Genomic DNA, 18346 nt, shown 5'->3' with positions numbered 1-18346 from the left:
CCCTGTGGAAACTGCAGGTTACTGCATTTGAGAAGTTCTGCAGAGAACGTGCCGCGGACAGAAACCGTGGTGAAAACAGGGCCTCCTCTGAATGGACTCCACGCTGAGTCTTACAAACCGTCAAACAAGACTGAACTGGATCCTCTAGAACCAGAACCACCTCTGAATGACGACCACTGGAGGGGTGAAAGGTTCTGTTTGTTTGTTTTCAGCGTCTCCTGGCTGGAGTTCACGGAGACATCGCTGCAGATCAGGTGAGACGAAGGGTTTATATCTCGTTTATTCTCTTTAATGCTGGAAATACGCCTCATTTTTCCCACCAGCTGCACACTAAGAAGTTATTTATCTGATATGGTATTAATAACAGCAGAAGGTCGTTTAACCTCCACGAAGCTCATCTCTTCTTTCTCTGAAGCTTATTAACGAGGTTTTCTGCTAAAATCGGGCAAACGTTTGCTCTGTTAACCCCGAACAATAAGAGTTATTTTACACGTCAGATCTGCTGTGAGGAATATCGGGGGGGACAGAGCTCCGTTATTGTTGTTTAGTTTCCGTGAGAAGCGGGACAGGAGGAGGCTCCGCTGTGATTGGTCAGCCCGGGAGAGTTGGCGAAACATCTCTCGAACCCGCTGAACGGATGTAAGCGAAACTCTCAGGAAGTATTCGCCGGATGTTCGTCTGCGACTCGCTGAGTTAGCAGCCGGTTAACATCAGCCGACGCAAACAGAAAAAATGGCTGAAACTCGGTTCATTTTGAGCTGAGGTTTGAGTGAGAGTTGTGCTCCGAGCGGCTGGCCGTGGCTCCGTCCGTGTGCACCTGTTTCCTGTGAAGCGGCGTCCAACAGCAGCTCTACGGAAACCTGTTTGTTTGGGGGTCCGGTCCAGCCTGGCCCGGCCCGTCAAACCCTCATTTGCCTGGAAACGGGGACGGGCTGGAAGGCCCAAATTGGACGCGCGGCGATCTCATTCTGGGAGGAAGTCGCCCCTGCTGGAGTCCAGGGGAGGGGGGGGTGTCTCCCGGAGAGGGGGCACCGCGGGTCCAGGTCAGGCTCCCAGCACCCCCTCTCCACCCTTCTTTTGTGTGCCTGCCAGGCCTCCATTGTTCAGACCCCTCATTAGCAGCGGCACTCAGTGGAGGCTGTTTTTCCCCTCCCTCCCTCCCTCTCTTTCTCTCTCAGCAGAAACTTCTACCTCAACAAACCGAGAACCGAGGACAGACGCTCCGGTCCGGGACACCTGGAGGGGCCCGAGGACCCGCTCCGAGACACCGGCATGGACCCTTCAGATCACGGCACCGCAGCACTGAGGAGAGGGAGCTTCGACGACGCGTCCATTTCCCTCACGCGTCCTGTGAGTTCCAGAAACAGACGATTATTTAATCCGCTCAGAATAAACACAAGGCTCCTTCTTTTAGTCAAAAATTTACAGTTTTATCGGACAAGATGAGATTATTTTACAGAAAGGCCGAGCAGTCCTTGAAAGAATGCCTGTCACCCGCCGCCGAGGTTTAAACTGAAGTGATCATATTGGGGGAAAAAAAGAAGCTGTTTTGGTTGAACCTTGAAAATCTCACAGCTCAGCGGTATTTAGCCCTCAGAGGATGTGTCGGGAGTGACTCTCAGCTACTACCACACCAAATGTTGGCTCGGTGTCGGTGGAATCGACTGACACATGACATGACACAGATTAGTTAGCTAAGGCGGCCATATTGAATCAGGTTGGCTCTTTGGAGAGTTTCATTAAAGTCCACCTGCTTCGCCTCATTCGAAGCAGAAAACACGGACCTGATTGGTCCGTGTGGCGCTCGGCGGTTTCGGGACTTGGCAGCAGCAGCTCTGTTTTGGTTTCGCCGAGCGGCAGAGCCCCGGCCCGCGGGAACCCTCGCTTCTGTCTGGGGCGTTCCACGCCGTGTTTGTTTTTTTTGTTTTTTTTTTCCCTCGGCTCCCATTCTGCCTCGCCTCATTTCTCAGGCCGGCAATTAGAGCCACAAAGGCAGCCTCGCTTGGCACCGAAACACTTTTTTTTTGTGTGTGTTTCCTGCAAACAAGCGAACAAACGATCGTGTGTTTCGGAGCAGACGGAGAATGATCCCCGCTCAGGACCAGATCACAGACCAGTCGTTTCTATGGACGTCTGAACTTTACTTTTTGCTCATTTCGTACAGAAGATCTAAATCCGATCGTGATTTCTAAAACACCAACATGACACACAGACAGACCTGAGCGTGCAGCGTTGTGGGTCAGTTCACCACACAGACGAGCTGCACGAGCGCTCTGCTTCAGATTCCAACCCAGCTGCTCGATCCGTTGTTTAAGGCTGCACACCTGTTCAGCTGCATCATCACCCGCCGCCAAAAAGCAAAGGCTGACAGTTGTGTTTTTGCCTGTGTCTGTTAGCAAAATATCTCATGAACCACAGGACGACTTTAAACGAAACTTTCAGAAAAGGATCACTGAATGAACGTCTACAACTGATTAACGCTCGGTGTCGACCCAATTCAAGATGGCCGCCACAGCTGACTGACTTTAAAAATGCAAAGATAACTGTAACTCAGTCACTTTTACAAACACTGATCTGAAATTTGGTGTGGTAGTAGCTGAGACTGAGCACCAACACATATTTTGAGCACGAACAGCTCAGACAAGATCTCCATTTAAAATTTTGCCGTTAACTACGAGTCGACACTGCCTGTCTGTTAGCAAAATATCTCGTGAACCGCTGGACGGATTTTAATGAAACTTTCAGGACGTAATTACTGGATGTACCTTTACAGCTGATTACCTTTTGAAGTACAACCATTTCAAAATGGCCGCCGCAGCCAGCTGACCTCGAAAAACACAAACCTGGCTACGATTCAGTCAGTTTTACAGATATTTAGGTAAAATTTGGCGTGGTAGTCGCTGAGAGTCACCTCCAACGCATACTCTGATCTGACCTGACGTAAACGCAGATAAAACTTTCTGCCTCTGGAGGGAAATAAATCTGATTTCATGTGAAACGTTTCTGTTTGTTCCCACAGCACTTCAGACACTTGGCTCAGAGGCGGCGCTCGGCTCCATCCCTCGTCTTTGGGAAAGCTCTGGGGATGAGCTGGTCTCCCATCAGGTGGGGATTAGTTTCATTTGCTTTAATAAAATATCAACCAGATATCTGCTGATGGTTAAGCTCGAACCCCTCTGAGGGTCAAAGGTCGATTAGCAAAAAGCACCCAAATCACAACAAAGTCAAATATTTACACAATAAAATCAGACGAAGGTCTTACACGGCTCTTATTAAGATAATAAAAGAACCTTATTTTTTAGGACTGAACTTCCTTTTCAGCGTGTCTAAAAGTTGCTCTGGTTTCTTCAAGGAAAACATTTTTTTTGTTAAATATAATAAACCTAGAGCACCAAAATGGCTACAATTCAGTCAACTTCACGGATATGGAGCTAAAAGTTGGCGCTGGTAGTAGCTGAGAGTCATTCACAGCGCATACTCCAGCTCTTCGCTCAAACTTTCTGTCTGTTAGCAAAATATCTGGACGCGTTTTAATGAAACTTTCAGGAGGCGGCCATCTGTTACACGTCTAAGAGGTGCCTTCACCTCGCGTTGAATTTGGAGTCCGTTAAATCGGTTCGACCTCTTTTAGAGACGTTTGTTTTCACCGCAGCCTCCGGCAGGCAGGTGGCAGCACCCACAAACCCGGCCTGAAAGTCCCGCCTCGTGCGCCGCTCACAGAAAAACAAAACCCTCCTCGCTTCCTCCTGCGACCCTGATCAAACCACGTGTAACATCTGTGTGTCCCCCCCCACACACCCCGGCGGCCCACCCCGATCACACCACAGACACAGANGGGGGGGGGGATTTACGCCGTGGAACACTTTTTTTTTAAACAAAAACACCTGAACGTCCCTGTAAACACGCTGATAAAAATTTCTGCAGACTCTGTTTCACTTTGTCTGTTAGCAAAATATCTCATGAACCAGAGGGAAGATTTGGGGGGGATTCAAGATGGCTGCCACAGCTAACGCACCTTAGACGCATAAATAGTTATAACTCAGTCAGTTTTACAGATATTGAGCTAAAATTAGGTGTTTTAGTAGTTTAGTTTAGCTGAGAGTCGTCCCCAAAACGCCCTCTGAGGGATTAGATCTTTGTTTTAAACAAATTTCTACTTTTATTTTATTTCCTGTTCGGCTCTTTTGTTATTTAAGCATCGTAATATTTAGAGGCACCGAACTAAAATCAGTAATTTCTTCATGCAGTCCTTTCAACATCCACAATATTGGTGATCAAAGTGTTTAACAAAATGAATATATTAAAAAAAATCAGGTCAAAACAGGGCAGATTAAACAAAATAAGGTAAACAGGTAAAAATGAAACCACGTTTTTAAGTATTAAAAGTAAAATTTGCGGGGGGTTTTTTTTGGACACGTTTCTCAGACGGATTTTCCTTTTCAATCACAAGCTTTACCTTATTTTATGTTTCACTTGTAGTTTTTTTAGATGTTTTTGGATTTCTGTGCTTCTCTTCCATGTTCCAAAGCAGCTGACTTGATAAACAAAAACAAATAAATACCTTTAAATGTGTATTATCTGCGTTTTGTACGTTATTGGATGAACCGTGGAAGAGATCTGGACTCGTGGATGTCGGGAACTTCGTAGAAAAAGCTGATAATTTTTTATAAATTAAAAAAACAAACATTATTTATTGAGGTTTTGCGTTCCGTCAGCCTGGAAAGGTCATATTTCTGACACCTCCAGCCTTGTTTGAAAGCTGCTCATGTCAGACCCGTGGGCTCTGGATCTCCCCCGGTGTGTTTGGTTAACCTTTCAAAGACTGACGTCACAAACTGCTGGAGGACCACCGGAGAGGTGGGTGAGAGCTTCCTGAAACATCTGAAACATCCCCCCGCCCCTGAACATGACGGGGGGCAGCGGGGGCGGTGGTTTCACTGCAGCGCGGTTACCTTTCACTCCTAAAAACAAAGCCGGTCTCCAGTTATTTATAATTACTATCAGCTAAAACTTGACATCATTCGAGTATTCTTGTTATGGCTGCTGTGGAGGAAAAAACCTGCTTCATTACTCAGAAGGATATTATTAATACACCTTTAGTAGCTAAAGAAATTACTGCACCATGCGTCAGTGAGCGCCGAATGACTCTGCTGAAATCTGCTGAAGAAGCTGAATCTGAGCTACTACCAGCTAAAAGCCAAAAACAGCTAAATGCTGGCTGAAAATAACAAAAGGCTTGTTAAAAAACAAACGAATCAAAGACTAGCTAAAAGCTGAAAGGATAGCAAATAGCAAGTAGCAAAATGGTTCCTTGAAATTCAAAGTAGCAAAACGCTAGCTAAGAGAAGCAAATGTTAGCTAAAAGTAGCAAAAGGCTAGCTAAAAGAGGCAAATGTTAGCTAAAAGTACCAAAAGAGTAGCTAAAAGACAAAAAATTGGTATCTAAAAGTAGCAAAAGGGTAGCAAAAAGCTAAAGTAGCAACAGATCTTGGTTCAGATCTTTTGAAAACGGGGTTCTACAGAAAAGTTGTGGACATTTAATATCTTACCTGCTGCAGATAGCTCTGTGAAAAGAGAAAAAAGTGTCATTATGACTGGATCGATGAGCTAATGGCTAGTCATCTCATAACTGAGTATTTGAGGGGAACGATCGAAGCAAAACAAACACAAATACAGGCTTGTAGTAGTAATAAGTTACCAGTTAGCCTACTTTATTCAAAGAAAACTAGTTTTATTGTTATTATTAGAGCCTATTATCCTATTATTAGGATCACAATTCCCTGATCTGGTTGATTTAGCTTCCTGCTCACCATTGATTTGCCTCAAAAACCATTTAATGTATGCAGAAAAACACGAACTGTCATCACGGTGTACAGTAGTAAACATCCATGCTCGGCAGTAAAAATAAAACCTGTGTTCTTCACTTGGGTTGTTTAGTGAGAAACGCAGAAAGTTCTCGCTTTGGTGTTTTCAGTTTGATCTTCAGTAGGCCGCTGAAAGGTGACAGGGAAAGTACCTCTGTAGAAAAAAATTTGAATTTCTGCTCCCAACTGAGACAACAGTGGGAAGTGTGTTCACCAAAACTGGTTTCACAAACTCTTGACACAAACTCTTACTTGTTTGATCTGTATTTAAACGTGTTGGAGACAAAACAGGGCAAAAACAAAGTGACCAGAATTAAAAGAAAGAAGCATTCTCGTTCTACAGTGAGGGGCAAATGGTGTAAAATAAACTGTAGGATGAAAGGTACATTTACTAGTCATTACTGGAAAAACTAAATCATGTTTTGTAATGATAATGGTCTAGAACAATAGTTATTAGCACTTTTACCACAGAGTAGGAAGGTTTTCTGCTTTGAAGATTGGTTGATTGAGTTCCTATAATGTGCTCTGTTCAAAACTACAGTTTCCATTTCTGGTGACAGATGAGGTCTTTATATTCCGACTGATAGTTTAAAATATACTTTTAAGTGGCAAACTTGAACATTCGTCTTTAGTCCCTGGATGATTAGGACAAGATGCATACATGTTTCATAAAACATCATTCTTAGTTATAATTAATTGTTCAAATTCAGCCAAAACAAACTGTTTATTGATAAAATAAGATATGAAACTGTATTTTTTGCATCTAAAGTCATTCTGCAAGTTAACTGTGACAAATCCAGATCTCACCAATCTATTTCAATGGTATGCTAATTAATTTTTAAGCGTACATGTCTGTCACATATCTGCTGCAAACTGTGACTTCAGACGGTTAACGTCTATTAAAAAAAAGGAAGACTAAATGTAACGGCGCCAGACGAACTTTTCTTAACACGACCAGCCGGTTTGAAAGAAGACGTGTTTCTTTGAGGACTTGCATTTAAGAAGTTACAGATTGTCCACTAATCAGGAGAAATAAATCCAACTCACAACTAACTGAATTTTTGAAAATTAGACACTTTTCAATGGGAGTTTTGAATGGGGCCACAAATGCGCCAACGTTAATCAGCTAGCATACGTAGCTACTGCAATTTTTTTTTTAAATAAATTAACATTTTAAAGCGTTTTTTATCACAAACATCTTTAACATTTGTGATTAACAGTGGATAGCTTCTCTGGTCATGTATAAAATATTTTTTCTGTTGCTTGTTATTAGGAAAAATGGTTGGTTTTGATTTTATCTGGATGCTAGCATCTAAGCTAACACTTGTTTAACTCGTACTCTTGAGCAGGTTCCTCAAAAAAACAACTGATTTATACTTTTAGAAGCATTATTATTTACAATATTTCTATCCAAAACAATTTCTACAGAACAAAAACTGTAAAGATTACATTTTTCATGCATGTAAACCAAAGTAGCTAGTTATCGCTAACCTTAGTTAGCTTAGCCGCTTATGCTACACTTTGTTACTTCACACACAGCTTAATTATTTTCACCAAAATGTTTAACTTGTTACTTATATCTTATCTCTCCCTGTTGGCTTGTCAAATAATAAACTTGGGCGTCTTTTTGAATAATTAAATAAACATGAGCAAATGGAACAACCATAGCAAGCCTAAATGTTAGCATTTTGTTGATATGCAACCATTTTGATTAGTATTAGTATTTTATTTTACATAATTAGCCTAAATGACTGCAGAAGCTTTTTACAGTTGCTATACAATATTTGGTATTACAGTTTCTTCATGTGAGCAAAATAGTAAGTATTTAAATAAATCTGAAGTGTTAATATATTCTTATATTAGTGATTGTTTTTTAAAGAGCTTGAAACCAGAGCTGAAGTGCAGTCAAAACAAACAAACTCCCAAAGTAAGAAAAACAATAAAAAGCAAGAAGCTGAGCGCAGTAAGTTCCCTTTAAATCTCTACACGTGTTAAATGTTGTTAATAATTCGGATGAACTGGTTTGGTTTTCATACACCACCTCTGTAAACTCAGCAGTTTTCTCTGTGGTGAATTTCCATCATATGCAAATTTTAAGGATGTGAGAATTTCCGTCAGACTCGTTTTGATTGGCACCCGGGGGGGCCAGAGATCAGACTGGTCAGGCTGTGGACCGTCCTGTCATCCTGTGTGTCCTTTTGTCTCCAAGGGAGGAGGCTCCAGGCTGGGTGTCCGTGGAGCAGAGTCCATTCGTCCTCGGCTTGACCAGCGAGAACGGCGAGCTGCTGCTGGACGAGCGCGTCCAGGTCACGGAGGGCACCAAGACCAGGGAGCGACACCTGTTCCTCTTCAGCTACGCGGTCGTCTTCGCCAAACTGAAGTGAGACCTGTGAAGACCTGCCTTGTCGCTGGAGATAATTTGGATTTTCTCAAATTTAAACCCAGACTTGAGCTCACCAGAAACACGAGACGAGTTGGGTAAAAGCAGTTTTGTAAGAAACACGCTGCTGAGAATGTTTTATGTTTCTACAGCTGAAACTGCCGAGTGAAAAAAAGGAAGTTTAAAAACAAACTGGGCTGCTGGGGACTCTCCCAGAGCCGCTCGACATTTATCTTTAGTCATTCTGCTCTGAATAGAAAAAGAAAGCAAGCGCTCCCATTTTGGAGAAGTTCGTTGGGGAGGGGAATCTCAACGGTATTCCCTTAAAAAAAACAACCAATTTCTTTAAACCCAAACAGAACTTTGAGTTGCTTTTACTTTTGATCATTCATAGCTCTCACAGGAGATAATTTGAACACTTTACACATTAATTGTAATTAAACCTCCCACTCCCACCTCACATATATTCTGTTTGATAGCCCGCTAAGTTAATAGAAAACAACTCTGCTGTCTTGACACGTTTTAGATCTGACCCGTTCGCCGAAGCCAGTGGAAGTTTTATAGCTGTCGAGTGGGAGGACAATCAGTCATCTCTGTACCACAACCTGCCCACTGTTCCTGTAGGTGCGCGCACAGCTGGGACAACAGCGCGCCGCAGTAAACATGCATGTGAGCAACAACTGCTTCCACTCGATGATTCAAAGCGGCACGGCTCGTTTTTCGTTCTGCTCGTTGAGTTTGTTGTGGATGAAGAAGCCGGGACTGCTTCCGTCACGTGTTCGTTCCAGTCCCGTCTTCTCATGTGCACATAGGAGCTGTAACTTTCATTTGGTGATTAAATAACGGAGGGAAATGCCCCGTAAAATATCAGCCTTTTGTAGCTGTGGTAGAACATCTGTTAAAACCATGGTTGACATTTGGGGAAACTAAAGATGTCAAGATTTCTGAAAAAGACGGATGTTTGGTGGACAGGTCGGTGTACGCCGTCTTCCATCCGTTAGTTACCTCACTATAATAACACCGTCTCAGCGTCTGAACCTATTAAAGTCAAATAAAATGGCTGCTTTTCCCTTTTTTGCTTCCGCGGACACAGGTCCACAGCCAGCTACCGCCTGAAGCACAGAGTGAACCTGGAGGACGTTTGGCTTCACGGCTTTGAGGACGAGCGGGAGGAGGAGGACGGGACGGTGGGAGACGTTGACCTCAGGCTGACTCTCGTCCTGGCCTGGGCGCTCACCTTCTGCCTCGTGTGTTTTCGGTGAGAGGCCACGCGGAGGATGACAAACCGCTCGTTCGTGGACCCGTGAGGCTCTGGGTGTGATCGGGACGTTTTCTCTTGTCTCTAAAGATCCGAACTGACCTGCTGAGCACATTGAACGTATTTATCACCCCGCTCCAAACTGTATCCGCCCGTGTCTCAGTGTGTTTGCGTGTTGTATTTGCAAAATATCTCACAAACGAGCGTTTTTACAGATACTGATCTCAAATTCGGTCGTAGTTGAGACTCATCCGAAACACCTACTGTACTTTAAGCACTAACAATCGATGTGTTGTGATATTACGTGTAAAATACCATCATTTTTTTATCGATAAGATCTGACGTGAAAGGTGCTGAACGATACGCTTTCCTTCCAACTATAACAGGTCTTTGTTGAAAGCAGTGAGATTCGTTTATGTTGAATCGTTAAAAAATAAAAGCCTCGGCCCTCCATCACTAGCAAGAAAACAATGTTTGTCTTTAACGACCTAAAGCTCAGGCATAAAACATTATAAGTTCACCTGCAAGCGTGAGCTTTTTGTTTCTTATTGAACACGTAGCTGGAACACGTACGAAACCTTCCGCCCTTCATTGTAGTAAATGGTCACAAGATCTGTGACCTTTAGGGAAAAAGGGAAGCAGCAATGAGAAAGCCGTCGGGCAGCATCACAAGACTAAAACTCAAAAAAACAAGTAAAAAATAGGGAAGTTTGGACATTACCACCAAACCAGCGTTCATGTGAGCTGACTTTAGCAAGAAACGCCAGGTTTTACTGTAAGACTGCAGCGCAGGAGAAGCCTTAGTCATTTTACTCGCTCGGTTTGTGTTTCAGGCTCAAAACAAACAAAAGGGCTTTTTTTTTTCTGGTTGTGAACTTCTGATCAAAGGTCCCAAAGTGGCACCAGATGACAAATCTCTGTTATTCACTGACTCCTACATTTCTCGCAAACGTGTTGCAGTCGAACCCCGAAGCTCGTTAATGTATTCCAAGAAGCTGATTAATACCCAGGTGGGTTGTTTTGTTTGAGAACGAGAAGCCCTTCTCTCATTGGATGCTTGATTCACTTTGTGAACGCGCCGCTCCTTCTCTCTCTGTCCCTTCTGAGACGTCCGGCGTAAAAACACGAGCTCAGGTGGGGTTTTTAAAAAGCGAAGCTTGCACGGGCGTCCACCACGTAGGCGACGGCGTCTGCGTCGCGTCGTCCTGTTTCCACCGGTGGACAGAAAGCCGCCGCAGCCGCGCTACAGACTATGAGGAAGTGGAAGGTGTCTGGTCGGGGGCACGCCGTGACGCTGCTTCCTGTTCCCATGACTGTGAGGCTCTTTCCACCCGAGTTGTTAAAAGAGGCAGCGGCTGCACGCTTCTTCTCAGTCCACCCACTGTCACCCGGAGGAGCTGGTTTGATTCTCGCTGTGGATCAGTAACTCATACCATGCTGTTATTTCGCCCACAGCTCTCCTGAGGTGAAAGAACGCTGGTTAGATACTCTTCACAGGTAGGAACCAGATTATTCTCGACATTTAACGTTCAGATTGTAAACTTTAAGTCTGCTTTATCACTGAAAGTTGGACTGTATGTGGTGGACTGAACCCTCTTTAGATACGTTACTTTCTGTCAACACTTTAGTAAAAATGAGAACAAAATGCTGTTTATGGGCTCATGATGTGGCCTTTATGGAGCTAACTGCAAATAAATGACCACCTGTTTTTATTTGAACAACTTAAAGCCTCCTAAACTTTATTCAGCAACCCCTATTTTAAGTTGTAAGATAGAAAAAGAAAGAAAAAACCCCAAACAAACGTGATAAACGGCAAATGCTGCTTTTCTAAACGGGTGCGTTTTTCCTTCCCTCTCGCCGCAGGAAAATTAAAGAGGCAAAAGCGAGGACCGGCTGCTCTTCTTCACCCCCAGACGTCCTGATGAAGGTGCTGAGCGGCAACGTCGCAGTAAGTGTCCCGATGTGCAGCTGAAGCCAGAGACGCCTCCTCGAAAAGACTCCCCGCCATATTAATCGTCTTTTTCTGTCCCACTTTCTTGTAGAACAAAACGCTAACGGGAGGTGGCATGGAGCAACTGATTGAACTTTTACCTGAGGTGAGTAACCAGCCCGGCTTATAAAAAAAACAAACACTTTTCCTAAAAGATGAATTTGATGTGAATGGATGATGTTTGACGCTCTGGTTACATAAACTCATTCACACGTTGGCAGACATTTTGAATGGCACAGCCCCTTCTCCTTCTTCTTCTTCTTCTTCTGCTTTTGCATACACGCGCATGTTCCTCCTGCACACTCATCACCACATCTCCTTTTCTTTATTTTGTTGCCAGGTCTCTGCCCTGTCGAAGCAGCCAAACAATCAAGACGAGAAGCAACCTGCTGGTGAGTCTGAGTCTCTGCAGACGTCTCTCTCTCTCTCTCTCTCTCTCGCGTTTTCTCTCTCTGCAGTTTTGCTAGAGGGAGGAGGGCCCTTTGTTAGGTTTGCTAAGACATTAACCACAAGGAGAAAAAGGAAATATAACGACTGATTAGGGTACAAAGTGAACAAAACGACCTGTTTGTGCCACGTGCGCTGAGCCTTTCGTGTGTTGTTGGAGCTGCTGGCTTGCATTTATTCCAAAACATAATCTATGGGAGCGAACGAAGCTAATGGACGCGACGATTTTCCTTCCATTAGAAACCAAGTGGAACGTGGTGCGGAGCAAGATGAAGTTCAGAAAGGGCTCCACCAACAAAGTGGGCCAAACGGAGAAAGACACGAAGGCTCAGCTGTTCGGACGGCCTCTCTGCAAGATCTGCCCGGACGACGACTCGCTCCCCAAACCCATCACAGTAAGCTGCTTTCACGTCTCACATAATCACATCCTGGCTGAGTTTCCTCCTATTTTAGTGACGTTCTAGATGCACAACTGGTCTGCAGTTGTGAATAACTAACACCTACTCGTTTATTCACCATCCTCCTCCTTTCCCTGCCAGGATCTGCTGGTGCTTCTGAGGAAGAGAGGCCCGTCCACGGAGGGGGTGTTTCGTAAAACGTGCAACAACCGGCTCATGAAGGACATCAGAGAGCAGCTGGACAACGGCACGGACGTGGACCTGGAGGGCCAGCCGGTCAATCTGCTCGTTGGGCTCCTCAAAGTAAGCCAAAACGCGACGAACACCATCCGCCTGCGACTGTATTTCTGCCATTCGTCGGCGGGTCTCATACGTTCTCCGTCTCGTTTACAGTGTTTCCTGAAGGAGCTTCCTGGCAGCCTGCTGAGGTCTGAGCTCTACAGCAGGTGGATAACGGCTCTCGAGCAGGAAGACGCCCAGCAAAGAGATCTGGAAATCACAAAGTAAGCAAGTCCGTGCCTGGCAACAGGTCTGTTCTGGGCCATTTCCTGTGCCCGCATCCTAATTTGATGGAATTTGTGATATTTCTTTGCGGGAGAACATCTGTTTTCATGATTGGTTATGTGGTTAAAAGCTTCCAGTGGGGTTTTTTCTGAGTGGGCTTTTATAAAAGTCCGCCCGTTAGCCGTATACAAACCACTTCTGCCTTTCACTGTCGAAAAGGGGAAGAAACTTGAAACAAGTAAAGAGCGCCAAGTTAATCTTCCTCTTTTTTTCTTTTTTTTTATCAGGGTGGTCGATGACCTGCCGGGGCCAAACAAAGTCCTCCTGCAGCACCTAATCTGCGTGTTGCATCACATCATCGGGAGCTCCGACATCAACCAGATGACTGCGAACAACCTGGCGGTGTGCATCGGCCCCACGCTGCTGCAGCTGGACGACACCCCGCTGGATGGGCAGAGGGAGAAGATGCAGAAGGTAAAAGAGTCTCGATATGAATCTGCTCTCTCACTTTTGGTGCTTTGAAGCTCTGTGGTTTTTACAGCGCAGAAAACCTCACGAGGTTTCACAAGCTAGTTCGCATTTGAGCAGATGCAACAAAGGGCTGATTTAAAAAAAAAAAACAAAAACAGCTTTTGAAACCAGATAAGGCACTGTAATTCGCCGGGATTAGAACTTATCTAAGATTAATTTTCCCCGTCCAACACCAGCGTTGTTTATCATTCCTGTTGCTTATCGAGGTGTCTTCTTCGGATTTTCCGCAGGTCACAGAGCTAACTCAGTTCCTGATGGAGAACTTCACGATTCTTGGAGAAAACATCCCGAGTTTGTTGGACACCGATGAAGGTAAATTAAAAGCATTTATGTTTCGTTAAGATCAAGATAAAGCCATCATTATAAGACGAGGAGAGTCTAATCGTGCCTTCCTTTCAGACTCCCTGTCCTCGGTGCATCACGACTCCGCCTACGACAGCACCGACCCAGACGGCGATGGAGAGGCAGGAGAGAAGATCGGTTCAGCCCACGAAGACCGCGGCTCGTCGTCTTCGTGCTCCTCCTTCAGCGCGAGCACGACCGCCTCGTCGTGGCAGTCCGACGCCGCTTTCGACTCGAAGAAGCCTGTCAGCCGCCGCTGCTCTGAGCCCATCATTCACCTCTCTGCCGGCCTGGAGAACTTTCACAGCCACTCCAGGAGCCACGAGGACTGCTCCGTGGAGAGGGGCGAGTTCGACGAGCAGCCTCTGAAAAAGCAGATCTCAGACGACTCCTTCCTGCTGAAGAGTCGAGGCGGAGCCAACTCGGTTCTGTCTTTCCCAAAACTGAGCAGCACCTCCAACATGGACCCGCTGCCCTACATGGGCAAGGACTGCTCGAGCTCCTCCCTGGAGAGCACCGCCTCGAACCAGTCGGAGAGCTCCGTCTTCACCAGCTCCCCGATGGGCTCGCCGGGGTGCACCAAGAGAGCCGACGCCGAGAAGGACATTCCCAGACCGATTTCAGGCGAGAAGAAGCGGTCGCAGTCCATGAGAGCCGCCTCCAAAGTCCTGATGAGGACCAGGAGCTTGGGGGCGTTCAGCAGGAGCAGCCTGAAGAAGGACTCTCAGAAGGAAAAGTCCTTCCCGTGTGAGACGCTTCAGGAGGACTCGCAGAGCGAAGCGGATCCGCCGGCGGAGCTCCTGCCCAGACCCCGGCCTCTGTCGGCGATTGAGGTGTTTAAGCAGGTGGACAGCAAGCTGCCCTGCAGGCCTCCGACGTACGAGCAGGCGGTGCAGAAAGCGGGCCTCCTTCCACGCTACGGCTCCATGACCGTTCAAGACGCCATAACGCTGGAGAGGAGGTCCCGCCCGTCGTCCGTGAACTACGACTCCCCGGCTGTCAGAGACTACTTCTTCAACCAGGACTGCTTCGCTCAGACGGCACAGGACGGCGCCGTGGAGCGGCGGCAGCCTTTTCGCCCGCGAGCCATGTCCGAGTCCGTATCCATGGGTCAGCAGGAGGGCGTGCCCCGAAGATGCAGCCAACCCGTGTTTGACGACTTTTCCTACGCCAAGGAGTCTTATGTGTGATTTACTGTTTGCATATTAGATAAAAACAAATCCGAGGGATGTTTTTGGTTTGATATCACTGAGAGAAGCCGAAATGAACAATTCAAACCAGGAATTCCTCTGAGCCATCAGTCGTATATTTAAAAGGTTAGACAGGAAGCTGTTTATCGTTTGGCTCCAACTCTTAGCTTTTATCGTGCAACAGTTCGTCACACTGAGCAGCTCCATTTATATAAGTGTTTGTCCTTTTTTTTTTGTTTTATTTTTAAAAGCTTTTACTTTTTCATTTTGAATGAATGTCAGTCATGTGCGGCCTGTGTGGTTGCACATGCTCAGTAGTGCTTTTAAAAGTACAAATATTACATTATTAAGATAGATATTTAGTCTATCACAAGCTATAAACACACAGTTCACTGTGGATGAAATATGCTAAGTTTCTATGTGTTGTTTTGGACTTTTGCAGCCATGATGACACAATATTCAGCACATTGTTTTGTGTTTTTGTTTGACTTTTTTCTGTCTTTTTTGGGTTTTGCTTTTTGTCGACGCACTTCACTTTTCACGGTCTTCCTCTTCCACTACACTAAAGCACTTTGATGAAGATTTACTATGCTTTTTCTTAAGTTTTATGCTAAAATGTAAATACATCGAGACACCGATAAACACAGATGTTTTTATATTTGTCCGGAGCTCTTTGAGAGCGCCGAAATCGATCTGTAAATGGTTTTTAGATCACCTCACAAATGAAGGGAAAATAAAAAGGTAAAAGATGAGAAAGACGTCTTGCATTCTTTTGGTGAAATATATTTGTTAAAGGTGAAATTTGTGGAAAACAAAAAAAAGAGGCGCAGATAACTACACTTCCCTTTGCGAGAGGCATTGCATAAGAGCAGGCTGCGGGCCTCATTGAGAGAACAGCGTGTTCTGGCGCACACTCAGAAACCAGACCCTGTCACATGGACGGATTTGGTTTTTCTCCGAATCGCTGTTCCTCTTGTCTGTGACAGCGCGATGAGCTGATGCCACCGCTCCTTCCTTCCTTTTCTCAAATATTTTTAACGCAGTTTCCTTCCTCAACAAGTTGGCTTAATTATCGCAGAATTGTAAGTGACGAAGAGAGAATATCGGTTTGCAAACTTTCTGCTCGTCGGTGAGATTGGAGACTGAAAACACGACCATCTCTCATGAAGGTTAAAACAAGAACCTCTCGCAACTTAACACATCTAATTAGCTCTCTAACAGTTAACAAAACACATCGAAACAACGTCTCATCTTCTGCATCTGATGACTCTCATTTGACACTTTTGAACGCACTTCTACAAACTATCTGTCTGCAGAAGTGTGAACAAAAACTTGTCATCTTTATTTAATAAGCATCATAGAAACAGACACGAGTAAATGTAGTGATTGCAGCTGCTTCTGATGCAGAACAACACCCTGCAGTGTCTCAGTGTCATATGCATGCTCACTTTACAAAACCCTAAACTTTTAAACCGTAAATGTAAAGATTCTTGAGCTAAGGGCTCATATCTGATACCTTGAAGAATTTATTTATTTATTTTTGGTAATCTAACCATGCATGCACCAAACGTTTGTGACGGTTAAATTAGATTGAGAGCAGAGCAGATCATTTCAAACCCTTAATGACTAAAACTAGCTGCGCAGTGGTGTAGGCGGTTAGCGATGTGACCTCAGAGAAGGTCTGAAGGTTTGAACCCTGGTACCCTCTGGTAGTCCTGGTTTACTCCAAGTACTTCAGTTTCTATGCCACAGTCCAAAAACATGGCCGCTGTAGCCCTGAATAGGAAAATGAATAAAGATTGACTAAGAAATTACAAAACTTATAAATTAAACATGCTTCATTCAGGGCAGCTGGCTATCAGTTACTGTAATAATAGATTTATGCACCAATTTGACAAATTGGCAGAATATTATATTGTCTATTATTAACTACACAGAGCTGTGGTGTTTTGTCTCAAAGGCTAAAAACTTAGCATGCTAACATGCTAATGTTTGACAAATTGACAGAATGTTATAATCTGTTAATAATCTCACAAAGCTGTGGTGTAATGCATTTAAGCTCAAAGGCTAGATAGCCTGCTAACAATATGCTGACAATATGTATGACAAATTTAACAAAGATGTTCATTTTATTCTGTTAAGCATGAGAGTTAGCATGCATGAGAGTTAGGATTAGAGTTAGCATGTATGAGAGTTAGCAGGAGAGTTAGCATGTTAATCAGCTGCAGTCAGGAAGCCACAGAAACAGTGAAAGTTGATGGTAGAGACCTGACTTTAAAATGGCCGCTGTTTTGTTGAGCTGACTGATTTTGCGTTAGCTTGCCAACGTGCAGCAGGTGTTGTTAGCTGCTCTGATTTGTCAGGAAGTGATTTGAAGCTTGAGTTGACGTAAACCAGACTCCCCACAACTAACCAGTGGCCCATTTCTGCACGTGTGGGGGTGTGTGTGTGTGTGTGTGTGACCTGGTTAAAGTACTGTTAGGAAAACCTGATGGTAATCTAACTTGTAGATGGTGTGTGTTTACTCCTGATAGATTAATTAAATCACTCCAGACTTTTAAAGGGTAACTTGACCCTGAGGCGTCTGTTTATTTCACTGACAACAGAAAATACAGAAAACTGTCGAGGATCAGAAGATTTGAAGCTCGGTTTGCCAGAGTTGAAAACATTATCAGTGAATGCAATGTGCTGAGTATTACACAGCATTTGAATTCTCCTTTTTTAAACAAAATTTAAACATTTAAAGAGAGCAAACTGAAATTAAAACGAGCACAAATCAAAACCAGCCTCTGCTACATTTTCAGTCACTCCTGTTGACGCCTTACAGCCATGAATGGATGAATATCCTGCCCCATTTTTTATACGTCTCCATTAGATTGCTGTTTTACTAAGTCATCTGTTCAAATCTTTGAATTATTCTTTGTTTTTTTTCATAAACCAACAATCAAAGCCACATTTTAGATTGAGCCGTTAATCATTTTCTGCACGAGGAACAAACAACTTCATCCACTAACTGACTAAACAATTAACTGTCCCCCACACACACGCATTTATTTCATGTTGCAGTGAAAACATGAACTTTACATTTGCGTTGAGGAGCAGTGTTTTTAACGGTAACTCCTCTTTTGGTGAAATGGTTGTGATGAAGACGTCCTGCGGCCCTCATCAGCGACCATTGTTGGGGCTCAGCTTACTGTGACCGCTCGCTCATAATGAAGGCATGAATCTGCACGAACTGGAACATGCCAGCTTATCCAGCGTGACGAGCTCTCCAACAATCAGCAGCCTGAACACGTACGACGGTGTAAGAACAAACCTCACGTGGGACACGTGCGGGACAGTGATTTTACATGCATAATTGGAGAAACATATGTGATTTTTATGTTCTCTTTACCAGAAAAAGCCAACTTTCTGTCTTGACTTTTGATTCAAAGCAAAAAAC

At 44.5% G+C, this 18346-nt stretch overlaps 1 protein-coding gene across 3 annotated transcripts; it reads left to right on the top strand.

Annotated features, from left to right (window-relative positions):
* Positions 1-15656, top strand: tagapb (T cell activation RhoGTPase activating protein b). 3 transcript variants are annotated; one of them, XM_037981400.1, is made up of 15 exons: positions 1-254; positions 1179-1350; positions 3020-3105; positions 8074-8244; positions 9338-9502; positions 10958-10999; positions 11366-11450; positions 11545-11598; positions 11833-11884; positions 12180-12334; positions 12479-12640; positions 12731-12840; positions 13129-13315; positions 13603-13684; positions 13772-15656. In XM_037981400.1, exons 2-15 carry the CDS (start codon positions 1273-1275, stop codon positions 14902-14904), a joined length of 2562 nt encoding a protein of 853 aa, XP_037837328.1. In that variant the 5' UTR covers positions 1-254; positions 1179-1272; the 3' UTR covers positions 14905-15656. The 3 variants fall into 3 exon arrangements, with proteins under 3 accessions (XP_037837328.1, XP_024860770.1, XP_024860772.1); XM_025005002.2 differs by lacking the exon at positions 1-254 and adding an exon at positions 766-1043; XM_025005004.2 differs by lacking the exons at positions 1-254; positions 1179-1350; positions 3020-3105; positions 8074-8244 and adding an exon at positions 8803-8913.
* The last annotated feature ends 2690 nt before the right edge of the window (positions 15657-18346 follow it).

This window comes from Kryptolebias marmoratus, linkage group LG19 (assembly GCF_001649575.2).
Source record: "Kryptolebias marmoratus isolate JLee-2015 linkage group LG19, ASM164957v2, whole genome shotgun sequence".
NCBI classification, from domain to species: Eukaryota; Metazoa; Chordata; class Actinopteri; order Cyprinodontiformes; family Rivulidae; genus Kryptolebias; species Kryptolebias marmoratus.
Note: the sequence above shows the minus strand (reverse complement) of the source record. Positions and strands in the feature narration are given on the sequence as shown.

Bases quoted from the DNA above. Each gene is read 5' to 3' on its own strand.
- tagapb (XM_037981400.1), top strand. From the start codon at position 1,273: ATGGACCCTTCAGATCACGGCACCGCAGCACTGAGGAGAGGGAGCTTC. The intron at 11,885-12,179 runs GTGAGTCTGAGT...TCCTTCCATTAG, and splicing joins AGACGAGAAGCAACCTGCTG to AAACCAAGTGGAACGTGGTG. The intron at 12,335-12,478 runs GTAAGCTGCTTT...TTTCCCTGCCAG, and splicing joins CGCTCCCCAAACCCATCACA to GATCTGCTGGTGCTTCTGAG.